The 21,479-nt window shown below is 30.5% G+C and overlaps 2 protein-coding genes across 2 annotated transcripts; both read left to right on the top strand.

Annotated features, from left to right (window-relative positions):
- The first annotated feature begins 10,018 nt into the window (after nucleotides 1-10,018).
- On the top strand, nucleotides 10,019-14,665 carry LOC114178646 (serine/arginine-rich SC35-like splicing factor SCL28). The gene is made up of 7 exons (XM_028064663.1): nucleotides 10,019-10,313; nucleotides 10,775-10,852; nucleotides 11,246-11,410; nucleotides 11,526-11,587; nucleotides 11,716-11,755; nucleotides 13,687-13,896; nucleotides 14,389-14,665. The coding sequence occupies exons 1-7, from the start codon at nucleotides 10,126-10,128 to the stop codon at nucleotides 14,396-14,398; spliced, it is 753 nt and encodes a 250-aa protein (XP_027920464.1). The 5' UTR covers nucleotides 10,019-10,125; the 3' UTR covers nucleotides 14,399-14,665.
- Nucleotides 14,666-17,568: 2,903 nt separating this feature from the next.
- Nucleotides 17,569-21,402, top strand: LOC114177840 (probable 1-deoxy-D-xylulose-5-phosphate synthase, chloroplastic). Its single transcript, XM_028063414.1, has 10 exons — nucleotides 17,569-17,977; nucleotides 18,087-18,215; nucleotides 18,340-18,504; nucleotides 18,599-18,749; nucleotides 19,034-19,305; nucleotides 19,392-19,665; nucleotides 19,797-20,104; nucleotides 20,281-20,562; nucleotides 20,661-20,945; nucleotides 21,071-21,402. Exons 1-10 carry the CDS (start codon nucleotides 17,831-17,833, stop codon nucleotides 21,218-21,220), a joined length of 2,163 nt encoding a protein of 720 aa, XP_027919215.1. The 5' UTR covers nucleotides 17,569-17,830; the 3' UTR covers nucleotides 21,221-21,402.
- The last annotated feature ends 77 nt before the right edge of the window (nucleotides 21,403-21,479 follow it).

Below are 21,479 nucleotides of genomic sequence, written 5' to 3'. Positions count from 1 at the left end.
GCTTGTCATTGTTGTTAACTAGTCGCATGGTTTCCTTTTGTGTTGTTCGACACTTATCAGATGGGTTGTGGGGTATATGGTAGTGATGTGAGCATTGTGGCATACATCGTGCATGCAGGTTCTTTGGGACTCATGTTGATCTCCATTGTCTAAGCTTTGATATCATTAGCGGTGGATTCGTTAGGTCGTCTTGTCGAATGAGTTAAGTGGATATGGGAATGGACAATAGAATTTTTGGTTTGGAGGTGGTAACTTGTCAATGTTTGTGTTAGGTGTGGTGGCGACCGCCATGAGTATGGTGTTAATGATTGTTTTGTTGTGAACTCTGAAACCAACAGATGTGAGCAAAGTTTCTGTCACCGTAGTATTAGGAGTTACCATTAATTAGGGATGGAAATTAGGGCCTGGCCCGCAGGCCCGCAAGTCCGCATAAAAATTTTTTAAAAAAAAAACTTGCACTTGTGTATATTAATTACTTTTTTTATGGACTCTTGCATTAACATTTCAAATTCTTGTATAACTTGAAAAGACAAGTATTATGTAATTTTTAATGTGCTAAAATTTAAATAATACATTGTGTATGTCATAGTATGAATATGATGAAAATGTTGAATTATCAATTTATCATCTAATTCCCAAAAGTCTTTACTTAATTTTGTGAACTTCTTAAAGTTTTCCAATTTTTAAACATTGAAAGTTTTATCATAAAAATTAAAAAAAATTAAAAAAATTAAAAAAAAAAAGCGGACTGACCCGCGGGTCAAGGAGTATGTGGGACGGGCCAGTGTTTTCAGCCCGCATAAAATATGCGGGGCGGGGCGGGCCAGCCCGCGTTATGCGGGCCTTATGCGGGCCGGGCCACATTGCCACCCCTACCATTAATATTAGGAGTTTTACATTCTTAGCTTTCTTTATTTTGACATGAGAAGATATATGAAAACATTTTATTTGAACATGTTATATGTCTGTTTTTTAAATGTTATTATATTAAAAATAAAAATAAAAACTCGTTATGTTTCAGTGTTGAATTTTGTGTGGTTTGTTGTCTTTAATGTATAAAAAATAAACTTAAAAATCAATGTTACTCATTTTTTGCATAAAATATGTAAAAACAGTCAAATATATATCATGTAATGGTGTATTGTGAGAGGGCTCATACACACACATGAACACTAGTAATTTACAAATATTAATAAGTTATGATATAACGCAAATATTTATAAAATGCGGACACATTTAATGATATAAATATATGACATCTATAGTTTATATATTTCTTTAACAACGCTTTATGTTATAATACAAATATTTAAAAAACGCAAACACACTTTATAGTAATTTGACTTTATTTTTATAAATGCATCTCATTTAAATCAGCATTTGGAAAGGAAAAATTCTCAGATTAATAATTTATGACTTTATTTTTATAAAAAAAAAACATCGTAAAAGTAATTTGACTTTACATTTTGTTACACGGATGAATAAAATAAAATAAGAGGTTTCTCTTTTAATATATATGTTATATCTATTATATATTTTATATCTCTTATATTTTCACAATTCATACAAATTTTAAACATTCATAATATTTCATAATGTAATTATATGACTCATAATATTCCATATTGTAATATGACTATTAAAATTTTATAAGTCCCCATTCCAATTTAGTCCGCATTAAATGTTAAATATCAAAATGCAGACTTAAGCAAATGTTTACTGTAAATATGTAAATCTTTGATATATTGAGTTCAAATCTTCTTTTTATTAACACGTACACATGCACACACATACACAAACACACACACACATGTACACTCGAATATTCATCCACAAAAACATCCACTCACCTACATCCACACTTACACCATACTTCTACATATGTTAATAATTTATGTTATAATACAAATATTTAAAAAATACAAATATTTATATTTGTATTGGTGTACTGTAGTATATTTAATAGAATATAATATGAATTATAGGATGAAAAATAATTTCTTTTTATTATAGGTATTGTTAATTATTTTGTAGAGTATAGTAAATAACTTTTAAAATTATTTAAATTTTACACATTTAATTTATAAATAATCCAAAGCATTAATTATTTTTCTTCGTAATTGATTTATGGGTATAAAGGTTGCTTTCGTGTGTGTGTGTATATATATATATATATATATATATATATATATATATATATATATATATATATATATATATATATATATATATATATATATATATATATATATAATATAATCTATAACAATATATAAAGGGGATTCCCTTTTTGTGTCCACTTCTCAAAATATCAATTTTACCCTTTAAATACAATAATTTATTAAATTTTAAAAAATTGACCGTTACTTTTACAAACTTTTTATAAAATCAGATATCTCTACTTCTTCTCTTCTTCTTTATTTATCAATGATTATTCTTTTATCTGTTCTCATATATTTCACTTTATTTTTAATAAATATAATTTTAATATATATTAACTTAATAATATTATAATATTATCACCTAACAATATATAAAGGGGATTCCCCTTTTTGTGTCTACTTTTCAAAATATCAATTTTACACTTTAAATACAATAATTTATTAAATTTTAAAAAATTGACCGTTACTTTTACAAACTTTTTATAAAATCAGATATCTCTACTTCTTCTCTTCTTCTTTATTTATCAATGACTATTCTTTTATCTGTTATGATATATTTCACTTTATTTTTAATAAATATAATTTTAATATATATTAACTTAATAATATTATAATATTATCACCTACTAATATAATATCACGCATATTTAAAAGATGCATACACACAAGCGCGAAAGCGCCTGTGTTACGCTGGTAAATAAAAAGAGGATTCTCTCTTTTTGTGTCCATTTTTTAAAATACCAATTTTACCCTTTAAAATATAATTGTTTATTAAAATTTTGAAAATTGATTGTTACTTTTACAAGTTTTTTATAAAATCGTTCATCTTTGCTTCTTCTCTTTTTTCTTTATTTATCAATGGTTATTTTCTCATCTTTTCTGATATATATCACTTTATTTTTAATAAATATAATTTTATTAAAAATAGGTGATGATGTCCTAGCCATAAACGATGGATACTAGGCGTTGTGCGTATCGACCCGTGTAATGCTGTAACTAATGCGTTAAGTATCCCGCTTGGGGAGTACGTTGATTACTTGTTAATGGTTAATCAAGTTTGATAGATTCACCTTCTGAAACAAGAAGTTCTGATCCTGGAGGTATAATATCAATCACTTCACGCTCATCTAATGCATCTACTATAGTGATTTTGTATCCCCTTTTTCTTTTCGTATGATTTTTTGTACTATACATGTTGTTGTAGCATTATAAACATCACTTTCACTTGATTTTAACTTAATAACATTACAATATCAAATATTATCACCTATTAATATAATATTACGCATATTTAATGTGTACACAGAGGCGCTATCGCGTTTGTGTTTATGCTGGTGTGTGTGTGTATATATATATATATATATATCAATAATTTTATTGCCAATGATTTTGATGTTTTAAAGTTATTTTGGTTGTGTACTACTCATTCACACAATTAAAGATGGTAAATAAACCCGCCCTTGTGGGTATTGCCCGAACTCGTCTCCGTTTTGACGGAAAATTCTCGCATTGACTAGGTATGGGCATGAGTACAGGGAATCTCTGACTTTTTCAATTGGGTATGGAGATGGGTATGGGAATGTACATATCCCCGTCATAATACTCGTCCCCGCAATATCTCCATCCCGTTTAAATTATTAAAATATTCACAATTAATTAAGTAACCAGATATATATATATATATATATATATATATATATATATATATACTTTTTATTTTTCATTTCTTCTAATTATTTGGTTTTTCATGAAACTCATTCACATCTCCAATATATTTTTTATCTTATCATAACCTTTATGTAATTATGTTAAAATGATGTATGTTGATTAAAAAAAATTTATGCCTCACATTTGAATTATTTTTTAATATTTTTATTTATTATATATTTTCCTTTCACATGAGAATGTTTATACTCTCAATTTAAGGTAATATAAACAAAAATTCTTTACTTATTATTATTAATTTTTGTTTAATTTGAATAACTCTTTTGTTTCGTTAAAATAATTTTTGTTATTTTTTAACCATTGAGTATATATGTTGATATTTGAAAAGTTTTTTTAGATCTCTAAGGTATTTTTCATCTTATCATATCCTTAATTATACAATTGATTTTCTTTGTGCGATTTCTTTCAAAAGTTTCTCAAATTATTTTTAAGACACACATTTGTTAATTTTTTAATATTTTTATTTATTGTTTATTTTCATCATGTAGAATAATATTTTGATATATTCTATCTAATTAATTTTTATTTTCTAACTCATTATTAATCATACTTGTATAAATAACTTTTATTTACTACAATATAAAAATTTAATGTAATTGCTATGAATATTTTTTTGTTATTATCCAACATATATTAGAGTTCAAAATATACAAAATCTATGTCAAAATTTTATTATTATGTTTATTATTTGCGGGTATGTTTGAGACTAGAGTAGTAAGATAAAATCATATATAGGTATAAACTACCAAGAAACATGAATTAACTTGATGGTTATGCATGTACTTAATAATTTGGATGTTGTGGGTTGAAACCTTGGTTAGAGTAAAATTGTAACATCTTATATTTTGAAATAAATTAAGCCCAACATTTTGAAATGAAAAATATCCAAAGATTATTTTGAAAATGCAACATTAGCCCAAGGCGGTATTTATAGAAAAGATGGACGGGTTAGATTAAACTCTCAATAATAAAAGAATTATTAATTATTAATATAATTTTTATTTATTAAAATAATTATTATTATAAATAAAAAATTGAGTATAGAGAGTATAGAAATGTTGAGAGAAGGTCATATATATATATATATATATATATATATATATATATATATATATATATATATGCTTCTGCTATTTCTATACGTTTTCTTTCTGTATTTTCCTTTTTTGCTTCCTCCTCTTTTTTTTTTTTTTTCGGACCTTTTTTTGTTTTTTCCTCTATAGAACCTAAAATTTGAAATTCTGTCTTTTTACGAACCCAAATATTTAACATAAAAAATCTTTTCATTGATTTTAAACTATGAAAAGAAAAGAATATTGATTTTTCAATTTTATCCAAAAAAAGCGGCGAATGCACCCTTTTTTGAACAAATTTCCAAGTAACTGTTTTCCGTCTTTGAGCACGGATAGATCCTTTGATTATATCTCTTCGAAAATCCGATTATTGGGAATAACGTCTTAAAGCCAATTCATTTTTTTGTTCAGTATATATCCATCTATGATTTTATCTTACTACTCAGAATCAAGCAAAGACATAATCAACATTATATTAAAATTTTATATAATGTGTAAAAGTGAAATGTTTACAGTTATTTTATTTTAAAAAGTGAATTCAAGTTAAGATTAAAACAATATCCAAAGAAAATATCCAAACAATATAAGATTAAAACATCTTATATTCCGAAATAAACTAAGCCCAACATTTTGAAATGAAAAATATCCAAAGATTATTTTGAAAATGGAACATTAGCCCAAGGCTGTATTTATAGAAAAGATGGACGGGTCAGATTAAACACTCAATAATAAAAGGATTATTAATTATTAATATAATTTTTATTTATTAAAATAATTATTATTATAAATAAAAAATTGAGTGAGAGAGTATAGAAAGGTTGAGAGAAGTTATTAAAGTTTTATATGTATCCATCTATGATTTTATCTTACTACTCAAAATCAAGCAAAGACATAATCAACACTATATTAAAGTTTTATATAATGTGTAAAAGTGAAATGTTTACCATTATTTTATTTAAAAAAGTGAATTCAAGTTAAGATTAAAACAATCTTGAGATTTTACCGTTATAATAACTATGTTGAGTAGCTGTTAACATATTACCGTTAGGAATGTCAGGAATTTTAAAATTTAATTGCATCATCACCGTCTAATTTTCCACCATTGTTTAATCTAATATGTCAATCTTTTCTTTTCCTTTCTATAAATACCGCCTTGGGTTACATGCATAACCATCAAGCTAATTCATGTTTCTTGGTAATTTATACCATTTATGATTTTGCTTGATACAAAATATATTACCGTTGGGAATATTAGGAATTTTAAAATTTAATTGCATCATCACCATCTAATTTTCCACCACTGCTTAATCTAACCCGTCCATCTTTTCTTTTACTTTCTATAAATACCGTCTTGGACTAATGTTCCATTTTCAAAATAATCTTTGGATATTTTTCATTTCAAAATGTTGGGCTTAGTTTATTTGAGTAGCTATGAATATGTTAAAAAATATAATTAAGTTTAGAAAAAAAAAACAATGCAATAGATAAAAAAATAATTCATACGAACTAACCTTAAAAAACTGTAAATTTCAACCAAAAATCAACTGTGTTAACATTGACTAGAAACAGTTTTAGTTGAAAAATTTGTGATAATTGATAATCTAAAAATAACTTTGACTTAAGCAAAAAAAAAAAACTCATAATAATAATAATATCAAATATATATTAAGCAAAACACAAACGCGATAGCGCCTCTGTGTACACATTAAATATGCGTAATATTATATTAATAGGTGATGATATTGTGATATTGTAATGTTATTAAGTTAAAATCAAGTGAAAGTGATGTTTATAATGCTACAACAGCAGGTATAGTCAAAAAAATCATACGAAAAGAAAAAGGGGATACAAAATCACTATAGTAGATGCATTAGATGAGCGCGAAGTGATTGATATTATACCTCTAGGACCAGAACTTTTTGTTTCAGAAGGTGAATCTATCAAACTTGATCAACCATTAACAAGTAATCAACGTACTCCCCAAGCGGGATACTTAACGCATTAGCTACAACATTGCACGGGTCGATACGCACAACGGCTAATATCCATGTTTACGGCTAGGACATCATCACCTATTTTTAATAAAATTATATTTATTAAAAATAAAGTGAAATATATCAGAACAGATAAAAGAATAATCATTGATAAATAAAGAAGAAGAGAATAAGTAGAGATATCTGATTTTATAAAAAGTTTGTAAAAGTAACGGACAATTTTTTAAAATTTAATAAATTATTGTATTTAAAGGGTAAAATTGGTATTTTGAAAAGTGGACACAAAAAGGGGAATCCCCTTTATAATCCATCTATGATTTTATCTTACTACTCAAAATCAAGCAAAGACATAATCAACACTATATTAAAGTTTTATATAATGTGTAAAAGTGAAATGTTTACCGTTATTCTATTTAAAAAAGTGAATTCAAGTTAAGATTAAAACAATCTTAACATTTTACCGTTATGATAACTATGTTGAGTAGCTGTTAACATATTACCGTTAGGAATATCAGGAATTTTAAAATTTAATTGCATCATCACCGTCTAATTTTCCACCACTGCTTAATCTAATATGTCAATCTTTTCTTTTCCTCTCTATAAATACCGCCTTGGGCTACATGCGTAACCATCAAGCTAATTCATGTTTATTGATAATTTATATCATTTATGATTTTGCTTGATACAAAATATATTACCGTTGGGAATATTAGGAATTTTAAAATTTAATTGCATCATCACCGTCTAATTTTTCACCACTGCTTAATCTAACCCGTCCATCTTTTCTTTTGCTTTTATAAATACCGTATTGGGCTAATGTTCCATTTTCAAAATAATCTTTGGATATTTTTCATTTCAAAATGTTGGGCTTAGTTTAGTTGAGTAGCTATGAATATGTTAAAAAATATAATTAAGTTTAGAAAAAAAAAACAATGCAATAGATAGAAAAATAATTCATACGAACGAACGTTAAAAAACTGTAAATTTCAACCAAAAATCAACTGTGTTAACATTGACTAGAAACAGTTTTAGTTGAAAATTTTGTGATAATTGATAATCTAAAAATAACTTTGACTTAAGCCAAAAAAAACTCATAATAATAATAATATCAAATATATATTAAGCAAAATAATTTTAATAATCTATAACAATATATAAAGGGGATTCTCCTTTTTGTGTCCACTTTTCAAAATACCGATTTTACCTTTTAAATATAACAATTTATTAAATTTTAAAAAATTGACCGTTACTTTTACAAACTTTTTATAAAATTAGATGTCTCTGCTTATTCTCTTCTTCTTTATTTATCAATGGTTATTATTTTATCTGATATATTTCACTTTATTTTTAATAAATATAATTTTAATATATATTAACTTAATAACATTATAATATTATCACCTATTAATATAATATCACGCATCTTAAAAAATATACACAGGCGGCATAGCGCGCTAATATAATATAGAAAACCTAGACTAACATTTTATCAACATTAATTAAATAACATTGATGAATATTTAATTTATATGAGTGAGCGCAATAACTTGATTGGCATTCAGAACAAATAAAATGTCAATCTAACTCTAACTGAAAATTAAAATTTATTGAATTTAACTAAAAGACATATTTTTAAGAAATAAGATACATATTATATTAAGAAGATAGGTTGAAATTAGAGTCATAATAATAAATAAATAATAAATACAAAAGAGAAGAGAATATGTATTTTTTAGCAAACTTTAAAATTGTATAATAATTGTAATATACTCACAATTTTTATAATTTTACTATTTTAAAAATTATTTAAATAAGATACGAAATATACTTTAAAATTTTTAAAGGGGAAGTGAATTAGATTCACGTAACCATAAAGATTTAATCCTGAACCGGTAAAGATTTAATCCTGAACATACACGAACCAGTTTTATTTTTAGTAAGATAATAAAATAATAATTTGAAGATAAGATTGCGTTGATTAATTTAAACTTTAGATTCCTGTTAATACTAATATTTTACTTATATTTTATTTTCTGTTATATTTATATATATATAATATATTTTTCATATCTTTTATATTTATTATATATATTATATTATATTTTTATAACTCTTACAAATTTTTATATAATATTTGATATTATATTTATATGATATGTAATATTTTATATTATTTTTAAAGTTTTACAAGTCTGTATCCAAATTAAATCCACGTCAAATTTTGAAAAAAATCAAAATACAAACTAAATAATGTTTACTCTATATAATTTTTATATTAATTTTTTCAAATTTATTACAATAGAACATTTTCGAATACAAAAATATTTAATGAGTAAAAAGAGATAAAGTTAAATTTTTTTATTTAAAATAGATTTTATATCAATATAACTCTAACAATATAATTCTTCTAGAAAAACATAAAAAAAAATTTCAATACTATATTATATATATTTTCATTTTATTATTGACAATGATTAGATATATAAATTTTAAGTATATATATTTATATTTTCTTTTTCACCGCTTGGTTATAATATTTATTTGTCAATTATATTTAATCTCATTCAAAATTTAGTATTGACTTCATTTGTCACCAAAAAATATTAATTCACATAAGTATTGCATATGTTTTTTAAATTAAAAAGGTGAGAAAATATTTTTAAAAAATTGTACTTGTAAAATACATGCATTTATATACATTTATATGACAAATATAAATTTTGTATCTGTTCACAAACACTGGCAGTGAAAAAGTAATTCTGACTCATTTATATCCCAGGAAACTAAGTAAGAAAATTAAGCTAACCTATTGAAATTATTAAGAGTATTTTATTGATGATTCAGAATTAGTTTTTACATATTCTTTTACTTCTATCATTTTATTCAATTGATAACTGACTGCTTTCCGAAGGAAAAATAAAATAAAAAATTTCAAGCTGGGCCTAAAATTGCAAATTTAACAATCTAATTTTATATTGGACCGTAACCGGTTATAGTCATGGTCAATTGACGGGATCAGCTATAAATACACACATACTATTTTATTTTATTTTTTACTTTATTTAAACAATTGCGCTTGGTGTGGTTTCATTTGGCGTTATTGTTCTCTTTTTGGTTAGGGTTTTATTTGTCTCCCCAGAAAGAAAATTAGGGTTTGTGTGTGAGGTAGGAATGGGCAGGTATCGAAGCCGGAGCAGAAGCTATAGTCCTCGGCGACGAAGCAGAAGCCCGCTGCCACCGCCGTCGCGTGGTCGTAAGCGCTACGTCGACGATCGCTACGGTGATAGCAGGTCATACAGGGACCGCCGCTCACCTCTTCCTTCCGGTTTACTCGTTCGCAATCTTCCCCTCGATGCCAGGTCCTTTCATTGCAATCTTGACGCTCTTCTTTAACTCATTCATTACCCTACGAACATACCCCACATTTTATTGCTCTTTCTGCACCAAATTTATCCATATCTATAATCTATAATGTATAATAGGAATATATAAATCTAATACCAAATGTTGGTATACACATTGTTTGGCGAGATGCACATTGATTGCACACTCTAATTTCACACTTTATTTTTTAGAAGGAAAATTTTAGATCGGATGGCCTTTAAATGAAATTGTACACTGGTGAAAAGAGATTGAACAAATGGGATGTTTTTCTGGTGGTTGATAGTTGATACAGGGAGGGGAGAATGTTCGTGCGGATATTATATGCAAATAGCGAATTCCATGACTATTTCATAACCTTCTGTTACAATTATCCAATCAAAGTTTGAATGTCAGGGATTCAAGAAATTGAACTGAAGTTTTATTGTTTTTGTTGCAGGCCTGAGGATCTTAGGATCCCTTTTGAGCGCTATGGTCCTGTGAAGGATGTTTATCTACCCAAAAATTATTACACTGGGTATTTTTTTCTTTACCATAACATATTATCTGCTTTTGATAGACTTGTTACTCACTTGTTTGATACAAATTTCTTTCTCTGGGTATGTTTGGATGGGCTTCTCAATAAACTCCTTACAGAAGGGATAAATAAGAAAATAATTGAAATTAACTATTCCATTTGCTAAAATGTGCTTGTGCATGAGTTAATTTTTAGAAGCTCTCGTGTTGGATTCTTTAATCTCTATTCTTAGCTTATGCCCAAGTTAAATTTTGCTTATGTAGAAGTCAAGTTCATTTTTTCTCTTATAATTTACTTTCCTAGAATGTATTATGGAGATAATTGTCCAATAGACCTGTAAATTTATGCATTTTGTTTTTAAAACATTGATATTCAATTGAATTGATTTTGCAGTGAACCACGGGGCTTTGGATTTGTGAAATATCGATATGGTGAAGATGCAGCTGAGGCAAAACAACATCTTAATCATACTATCATTGGTGGACGCGAAATAAGAATTGTTTTTGCTGAGGAAAACAGGAAAACTCCTCAAGAAATGCGTCTTAGTTCTCGAGGAAGGTGTGACCACATTTTTTATTTGCTAATTTATTTCACTGATGTAATTGTGAAAGTATTCTTCAATGGACTTCGTTATAGTGTTTATTAACATTTCTTTTTGTGTTTCTGTTATAAGTTCCCGATATGGGGGTGGTAGAAGGAGAAATCGATCTAGGTCCCCACAACGCCGATACCGCTGTCAGTTTAACTACTCATCTCTATTTCAGTTTCGTGTTGCGTTAATTATCACTTTATATTTTTGATGTGTAACCTTTTTACTTGAGGTCTTTCTTGTTTTCTTATGTTATTATACCTCAATTTTGCAGCCTATTCTCGGTCTCCATCACCTGCTAGGGATGATTCAAGGTATGGATTTTAGCCAATAACAGTATTATTTTCATTTTAATTTATTTTATTGGGCAGCCTTATAATTTTGGGATATTTTGCGTGAACTACTATCTAGTTTCACTAAAATGACGGTGGTGCTACATTTTATGGTATTTGGGGGTACTGAAACAGTAATTATAGGAGTTCAGAAATACTTGCATTTTCTAAGCTGTGACCTGTGACTATTTTCATATGAGCTGTGTAATGTGACAGGTTTCTAATAATCACAAATGATTGATATATTAATGATATGTTTGATTGAGTTATGGTCCAAGTTGCTTAGCAGAGCTTTCTAATAATCACAAATGAATGATATATATTAATGAGATGTTTGATTGAGTTATGGTCCAAGTTGCTTAGCAGAGCTTTAGGTGGTGAAAGTGAATGTTACTGTTTTGTCATGAATGTAAATAAAACCACCTAAGAAGAGTTCGCTGGCTGATTCTTTTTACTTATTTTAAACAGTTCATGTTTCTGTTGCAACTCAGTGTTTTGGAAGTTGAAACTGTGATATTCTTACTGACCTGAAACCGTTTCTGGTTTTGAGTAATTAACTGCCTTTAACGTACACCCAATATTTCTCTTTGAACTGGATGTGTTCTTTATTATTAATAGTTTTGGTGTCAAGGCCTCTACTTTATGTTGTTTTTGTTGCACAATGGAGTGAAACTAATGTCTTCTAGTTTAAGTAATTGATGTATTTCATTTGTTTGGGTGTTTTGTCCTCGATCTTATTGAAAATATTAGGTTTGTTTTCTAATTTAATAGTATGCCTAGGTGTTCTGTTTGTGTCTCTGTACTGATTGACCGTCAAATAGCTACCTGATTTATATTGATGTTGATAATTCTGCTGTTTCCTTCAGTTAGAGTATAATTTCCAGGTTTACTTGCAATTAGAACGGCTCCCAGTCATTTGACGTTGACAACGCTCCTTTAATGTGTTTAAATGAATTGAATGATATCTGCTTATGGTCTTCTTTATGCAGATAATAAAGTGAAATGGAAGACTTTAAAGATGGATTAATAAAGATTAACGAGTAAAGAGGCTTAAAGAGATGCGCTACTTTGCTTATGTATCTATCAAAGTCTCCATAAGAAATATCAATATCAAATTTGCCTTATTGTGCCAGTTGCATGGGCTTTCCCTACTTTGTGGTATTTGGTTTGTGCCTGAAGGAATGGTTAAAACGAGTACTTCTTTCGATTCCCTTGTATAAATTTTCTGTAAGGAAGATTATATAGTTTAATGTCTTGTTTTGCGTATACTATCCAGTTAAGAAAGAATATAAAGCTTATAGTTGGCCAAAGAAAATCACATCCTCAAAGAATGGAAGCCAAAGTTTATACAGGTAGAGATGTATGGTGACATTGTGCAAGAAAGATAATTGTGATTTTAGAAAGTTGGAACAAAGAGAGCTATGAAGTTTCCAGATGCTGATCTTGCAGTACATCATAACTGTCAGTGTTTGGATCCAAGTGTTATATATTTGTCCAGAAACTTTGGAAAGGTACAGGTAAAGGTCATATTTTGGCTAATTAGATTTTGAAGAGGAAGTCTTAGTTCTCTCATAAACAAAATAAAATTTTGGTTTTCATTCGTATCTTAGTGTTGGGATCCAAGTGTCATATTTGTCCAGAAACTATTGGAGAGGTAGGTAAAGGTCATATTTTGGCTAATTAGATTTTGAAGAGAAGTGAGTACTGCTTCTCTTATGAAGTAAAAATTGAAATTATGGTTTGAGTGATTTTGTGATTAATTTTATTTATTCTGGTGTAGTTCCATTTGTTTGTGAAATGTTTTTGGATGGTAATTATTTTTCGCGCGTGGTATATGGTGTTCTTTTGGCGCATTTTTATTGCCTATTATCTATAACTAAGATTCAATACTGATGAGTTGACTTGACTTATAGGGATGACAGAGGTAGGGATGATTATTATTCTCCGGAGCGATCAAGATCTTATTCTAGGTCTCTCTCCCCTAGTGGTGGGAAGGACTACAGGAAGTCCCCTCGGGAGAACGGTCGGAGTCCTGATGAAAAGAAGGGTCAGACGCCTAGCAGATCCCAGAGCCCTAGGGGTAATGATCGCAGTCCTTCAAGGTCTCGTTCACGGTCATACAGGTATGAATATGAAGAGTATATTATTGATTGAATTTGTGACGTAATTGCAAATTTAATCTAAGGAAATTTCTTTTAATTGAAATATGGTTATTGAAGAAATAATTTTGGAAATGCTATCTTGTAGTATAAATGAGGCTCCTAGCTCTATTGTTGGATTTGCCTTTTATTCATTCTTGCTTTTTTATTTAATTTAGAGATTTTAAGTACTTAATCTTAAACATTAGAGACGACCCAACTCTACGGTTTATTTATTTATTTTATTTTAGTAAATGCTAACATTTGAATTAACAAAATGTAATACTTGTCATTGAGTAGTTAAGTTTACTGTTAGTATATCTGTAATTAGTGTATCGTGTCAGAATATTTTTCATTAACTGTTCATCGATAAGTTTTGTTTGAGCAAATGATAACTTTTGCAATGACTTGGATTTGTAATTTATTTCTCGTTGAAATTTGGGTACAATGGTTTATTAGTTTTTTCTCTTTCTGCAGTCCACGCTGATTTGCCATCAATCGGATTGTTGAAGGTGGTCTATTCCGTCTTCCTGTGACGACATACTGCTAAAACTGTGGCATTTTGATGCAATTGTAGCTAAGACTTATGTTAATATTTAGTAGTCTGTAGGTGATAACCCATCAGAAATTAGCTTTTGATTTGGTTTGTCATTATGAATGACTCGGATTAGACTGTCTTTAGTTTCAATATTTTCGGATACTTGTTCATGAACCTTTTCTTTATTTATAATATGTTTGCTTCATTTTTTTATAACTTCCAAATTATTTCAAAGAAGTATGCAGTTTTGGCTTAAATTTTTTATTAAATTTAAGAACTTGTGTTTGTTTGGGGTATTTTTGAAGGAAAACGAATAGAATTTTGATAAAATGTTAATCTGAAACTTGTTTAGAAATCTATTTACGCATAAGTTTTATTGTTCGCGGATTGTCGACAACTAGTTATATGATGGTGCACTAGTGTTTTTATTTTATTTATTAATATTGTCAAACCACCCAAAATTTAATAAAGAATTTTTGTTTGAGTTCGGGGACTCCAAGAATAAGTTTAGATAAGCCTTTTTGGTGAGAATAAAGTGTTTGTGTACTGGTGAATTGAAATTGCTGCGACCCCCTGAAGTTTGTTATAATTTTTGAAGAACTGCTAGAAATATTTGAAGATGTAAGTTGTGGCTGGTATTGTGAAGAAGGATATGGTGCGGGTTAGGTTGTTACATGCTCACTGAGAATGTTTTTATTTAAATTTCGGATTAACAAGCTATAAGGATTAACAAGATTCCATTATTCAACCTCGTAAACATAATGTCACCGATAACTACTTCTTAGAACACCATGAAATAAGTGTTTTCCACATCATAAACACATAGCTACTGTACTTTTTCTGTCACTTTTATCACTTCATAAAAAATCTATTTGTCATGTTTTGAAAGCAACAAGCCATATCCCAAAGTGTCCTTAGCATATCTCAGTATCCTCTTAGTCGCAAGCAAATGAGATAGCCTTGGATGAACCACACATCTACCAATCAACCCCACTCCATAACCCATGTCAAGTTTAATGTTGCACAAAAATCTCGATGAGCCTACACTTTTTTTTTGTGCAATATCACTTAATTTATCTTGTCACTTCCTTCTATATCTAACTTTACACCGTAGTCAACTTGTGTTTGTACAAAATTATATTGTAGCACATGACGCATGAAAACTCAACTAGTATATATACATTTCATTCTCAAAAAATAGGATAATAATACCAAATTTGTCATCTAAAACTACAATAAAATTCTCTTTTTATACTAGTAAGTCATCTCTCTACACATAAACAAACTAATATCAAATAACTTATAGTAACTTTCATATAAACTCTATAGTCTATTACACACTTGTTGCACCTCGATTACAAAAAGGGAGCAATTTATTCTTTTATTCGTTACCCAAAGACTTGTTTTAGCTCATATAAAATTTTCAATTTATACAAATGCCACATTATAATAGAAGTTTCTTTGCAACCATCCTAATTCTATATTTTGTAATTTCTCCATTTAGTTTTATCTTCACTTTATAGACCAATTTTACTTTGGTATGCCTTTTGTTGAAAGGTAATGCGACATGTTATGATAAGTTATTTTTCTCTATTTTTCCAAACTGAACCATCCTAACTCTATATTTTGTAATTTCTCCATTTAGTTTTACCTTCACTTTATAGATCAATTTTACTCCGATATGTCTTTTATTGAGAGATAATGCAACATGTTATGATGATTGATTTTTCTCTATTTTTTTAAACTCCTCTATTGTTGTCTTCTATTTAGGTTCCTTAGTAGTGTGCTCAAAAGATATTAACTTTGTTTCTATGTATCTATCTTTATTCATTACATAGTCAAGAAAAGATGTAAAATCTCTACAACTATAAGGTTATTGTCTATTTCCTGAGGTTTATGGTTGAATCATACTTATTTTTAGATATCAATCTGAATTGATGTAAACACTTTATACACAATTTTTATATTGCATATCAACTTGAATTAATATAAGTACTTTATCTCTTTGAGCTGTAGACTTACTCCAAATTTCGTTAAATTTCACACCAAGAATATGCAAAAATAGATAGAAAATAAACATAGAAAGAATTTTTCACACACACCGCAATACCTCACAAGCTAGTAGATACATTCATAGTTAGTTAACAACTTACTAACTATCTAACTAATATAGAACATTACGTACAACATTGTAATTAATGATATATTATTTTATAATTTTATATCAAATGTAAATTTAATTAAAAACAATTTAAACAATAGATAACGTGCGTATCAGTATATATATTTTTTATTTTTGATTATATTTTTAGTAAGCCAAATTACTTATCCACCTTTCTACAAATAGTGCAACCTGCAACAAAATGAAATGGATATCTGTTTGGCCAAAGCTTACATGATTTTATATAAAACAATAATAGAGTGAGATGAACCAAATATTTTGCTAACTTTAGCAAGTTGATTTGGACTATAATAGGTTTGTTTAGCCTCGTTAATTATTCGGAAAACTTGATTGAATTTAACATACAAAACAAAGAAGGGATATTGAATTTAGCGCAAACTAACATCATAACGTAAAAAAAAAAAAAACTTTAAATTTTGGCAGAAGTTGGTCGTAGAAGGCAATTACAAACTTTTTGATATGTTTAATGTAGTTAAGTGAGTGGAGTCAAGGTGAACATTTAGACAGTCAACTTTACCTCTTGACAGGTTTTTCATTATACCAACATATTTTAATATCATAAATTCAGATTAAAAAACAAGCTAACAATGAATATAAAATAGAGAAATAAATCCACAAATTTGTGTTTTGAAGCGTGTTATGTTACTTAATGGTAGAAGCATTATTAAAGAAGGGAAATGTACGAGAAGGAGGAGGAACATTGAGTGTAGAATAGACACGGCATTGTGATTCTCATCATCATTCCCAACCCAACGAAGGAAGAGAGGAATTGGGAGAGACAAACAAAGAAAAGAACAACTTAGGATGCTGTCTATCCAATGAATCTATCCATTTGTGATTTTTGGTGTGACGTGGTCCAATCGCACACATAACTCATCACTCCCAACTCAATTAAACAAATTAAATCACAAACACCTCTCCCCACTTTCCTTCTTCAATCTCACACGAACCATGCTTCTCTGTTCCTTTATTTCACTTCGTCTCTCTCTCTCAGCCACTCATTCACACACGTCTTCTCTCTCACTCTCTCTCCTTCTTCTTCTTCCTTCAAATGTCAAATATAAAAATAATATCACATTTCCATTCATTCATCCATCCCCCACAATCTGTCACTGTTAGTGCCGGCTTTCTACCTCTTTCTCTTCTATAAAGATTCTTCTTTTGCATTCCATTCTCCTCACTTCTCCTTTCTGCTCACCATGGATCTCTACGCGCTCTCTTCCTACCCTTCTTTTCTTACCCGAACCGCACCTTCTGATTCTCGTACATCACTTCCTCTTCCTTCTCACTCTCAACGGGGCCTCCATTTCCCTCCTCACTCTCAACACACCCACAGGCTCAACCAGGTTACCGTTTTTCCATGCAATGCCTCTTCCTCCTTCTTTCAGACCATCTTTTTTCCTTTTTTACGATTGCTGAATAAAAGGGTATGTGTATGTTGTGTTATGTGTGTAGACGAAGAAAATATCAAGTGGGGTTTATGCATCAATGTCAGAGAGTGGGGAGTACTATTCCCAGAGACCGCCAACTCCTCTTCTTGACACTATAAACTATCCAGTTCATATGAAAAATCTCTCTACCAAGGTACACTGTCTGAAAGCATGTATCTCAAATCTGTGCTGCGTGTTTTGATATAAAAAAGATTGCAATTTTATTATTGTCGGAAGTTGTAAAAAGTATGAGAAAGAGGGGATGTTGATTGATGCAGGAACTGAAGCAACTAGCGGATGAACTGCGTTCTGACGTTATTTTCAGTGTTTCTAGAACCGGGGGGCATTTGGGCTCAAGCCTTGGTGTTGTGGAACTCACTGTTGCCCTCCACTATGTCTTCAATGCCCCTATGGACAGGATACTGTGGGACGTTGGTCACCAGGTTGGTTATCAACTTCCTTGGTGCTTTTGATTTAGTTTTGGGGATGGGTGTTATTTACTTGTTCTAAATTGGACAACCTTGTGTGAATCTGCAGTCTTACCCACATAAGATACTCACTGGTAGGAGGGACAAGATGCATACCATGAGGCAGACAAATGGGTTATCTGGGTTCACCAAGCGTTCTGAGAGTGAATATGATTGTTTTGGCACTGGTCACAGCTCAACCACTATTTCAGCAGGACTTGGTACTTCTTCTGTCTGTTCTGAGTTTTAACTAAAAAAAACAGTTTAATAGAGAATATGAGTAAACAGCATATGAATTGACACTGTCATTCATTCACAATAAGTTTAATGACTTTTTTAGTAGTTATCTCGGATGTCATGCTTATTATGATTTTTAATTGCTTGACAGTGCAAAGATTTTTATATGTTGACAATGTGTAGAGGTGGCACTAGTTTGTTCCTTCGTGTTTAACAATTGGATTTTGTGATTTGTCTTTTAACTTTTGAAGTTTTATTGAACCAATAGGAATGGCTGTTGGGAGAGATCTGAAGGGAAGAAAGAATAACGTGGTTGCTGTTATCGGTGATGGTGCCATGACAGCAGGGCAAGCTTATGAAGCCATGAACAATGCTGGATATCTTGATTCTGATATGATTGTTATTCTGAATGACAACAAACAGGTCTCTTTGCCCACTGCCACTCTTGATGGACCCATACCACCTGTAGGAGCTTTGAGCAGTGCTCTCAGTAGATTACAATCAAATAGGCCTCTTAGAGAATTGAGAGAGGTTGCCAAGGTGGGTAATTACAACTTCATTATTTTATGATTTACAGCAACATAGTATACTCAAACTGAACACTGACAAAATGATGTCATGAATAGGGTGTTACTAAACGAATTGGCGGTCCTATGCATGAATTGGCTGCAAAAGTTGACGAGTATGCTCGTGGCATGATCAGTGGTTCTGGATCAACGCTCTTTGAAGAGCTTGGACTCTACTATATTGGTCCTGTTGATGGTCATAACATAGATGATCTTGTTGCCATTCTTAATGAAGTGAAAAGTACTAAAATAACTGGTCCTGTACTGATCCATGTTATCACTGAAAAAGGCCGCGGATACCCATACGCAGAAAAGGCAGCAGACAAGTACCATGGTAAAGGAGCAATCACTAATTAATTCTCAATAATCTGAAAAAAAAAAAAATTTTTGTTTAGTGATCGATTGGCTTTGACTCTTTGTATTCCTGATGGATATATATGTGTGGCTTGGTTTCGTTTTTTGCAGGAGTTACCAAGTTTGACCCACCAACTGGGAAGCAATTCAAATCCAAGGCTGCAACTCAGTCTTACACCACATACTTTGCAGAGGCCTTGATTGCAGAAGCCGAAGCTGACAAAGACATTATTGCAATCCATGCTGCTATGGGAGGTGGAACTGGCATGAATATCTTCCATCGCCGTTTCCCATCAAGATGCTTTGACGTGGGGATAGCAGAACAGCATGCTGTTACATTTGCTGCGGGTTTGGCTTGTGAAGGTCTTAAGCCTTTCTGTGCAATCTACTCATCATTCATGCAGAGGGCTTATGACCAGGTAGGATAGCGTTTTATTGTCAAGACAAAATGCTAGAATGATGTGTTTCATGTGTAGAATTTTCTATACGAGACAATGTGTTTTAGTGTGAAGACATACATACATGATCAGTAACCACCGTAACATTAACTTCAAAATCAGTGCTCAAACGTATGTGTTCAATGTCCATTCCGCAGGTGGTGCATGATGTTGACTTACAAAAGCTGCCTGTAAGGTTTGCAATGGACAGAGCTGGATTAGTTGGAGCAGATGGTCCCACACATTGTGGTTCCTTTGATGTCACATTTATGGCATGCCTCCCTAACATGGTGGTCATGGCTCCTTCTGATGAAGCCGAACTTTTCCACATGGTTGCCACTGCAGCAGCAATCAATGACCGACCTAGTTGTTTCCGATACCCAAGGGGAAATGGCATTGGTGCTGAACTACCAACCGGAAATAAAGGAACTCCCCTTGAGGTAAAGTTTAGAACTTTATCCCCATACATATCCTCATGGAGAGTATTAGGAAAAGTTTTGCAAATCCATATGATGTTTTTATTATGATATTGTATCAGATTGGGAAAGGAAGGGTACTGATAGAAGGGGAAAGAGTGGCTCTTTTGGGCTATGGATCGGCTGTTCAAAACTGTTTGGCTGCTGCTTCATTGGTTGAACGTCATGGCTTGCGCTTAACAGTTGCTGATGCACGCTTCTGTAAGCCACTGGATTGTTCACTGATTCGCAGGCTGGCAAAATCACATGAGGTTTTGATCACAGTAGAAGAAGGATCTATTGGAGGATTTGGTTCTCACGTTGCTCAGTTCATGGCCCTTGATGGCCTTCTGGATGGCAAATTGAAGGTAAGAAACAAAGCAAGTTTTTTCATTTCCAACCATAGCTACTAGCATTTTTTGCGTCTTCGAATTTTCTACGAAGCTTTTACCAGTTCCCATAAACTCATGAACTCTGCATGGCACCTCTGCAGTGGAGGCCAATAGTCCTTCCGGATCGCTATATTGACCATGGATCACCTGCGGACCAATTGTTTATGGCCGGTCTTACACCATCTAGCATAGCAGCAACAGTGTTCAATATACTTGGACAAACAAGAGAAGCACTAGAGGTCATCTCATAAAACAACAATGAAGGGCTTCAATTTTTCACTTCATACAATGTACAGAGAACACAACATTATTCACCTTGTTTAACATGAAAAAATGTGTAATATTGTGAAAATTTTAAGTGAATATCGCAGGTTGTCATCAATGATCAATAATACTATAACATCTACCCACTCAACCACCTCATTGTGTTCCACGTCTTCTGGTTTACACTTTTAAAGTATGAGCTTACTACTGTTTGGTGCTCATGCCTGTGGGGCCACTGTGTAGAGT

Source organism: Vigna unguiculata, chromosome 3, assembly GCF_004118075.2.
Source record: "Vigna unguiculata cultivar IT97K-499-35 chromosome 3, ASM411807v1, whole genome shotgun sequence".
In the NCBI taxonomy this organism is placed as follows: domain Eukaryota; kingdom Viridiplantae; phylum Streptophyta; class Magnoliopsida; order Fabales; family Fabaceae; genus Vigna; species Vigna unguiculata.
The sequence above is the reverse complement of the archived record's forward strand: the minus strand, read 5'-3'. Positions and strand labels throughout refer to the sequence as shown.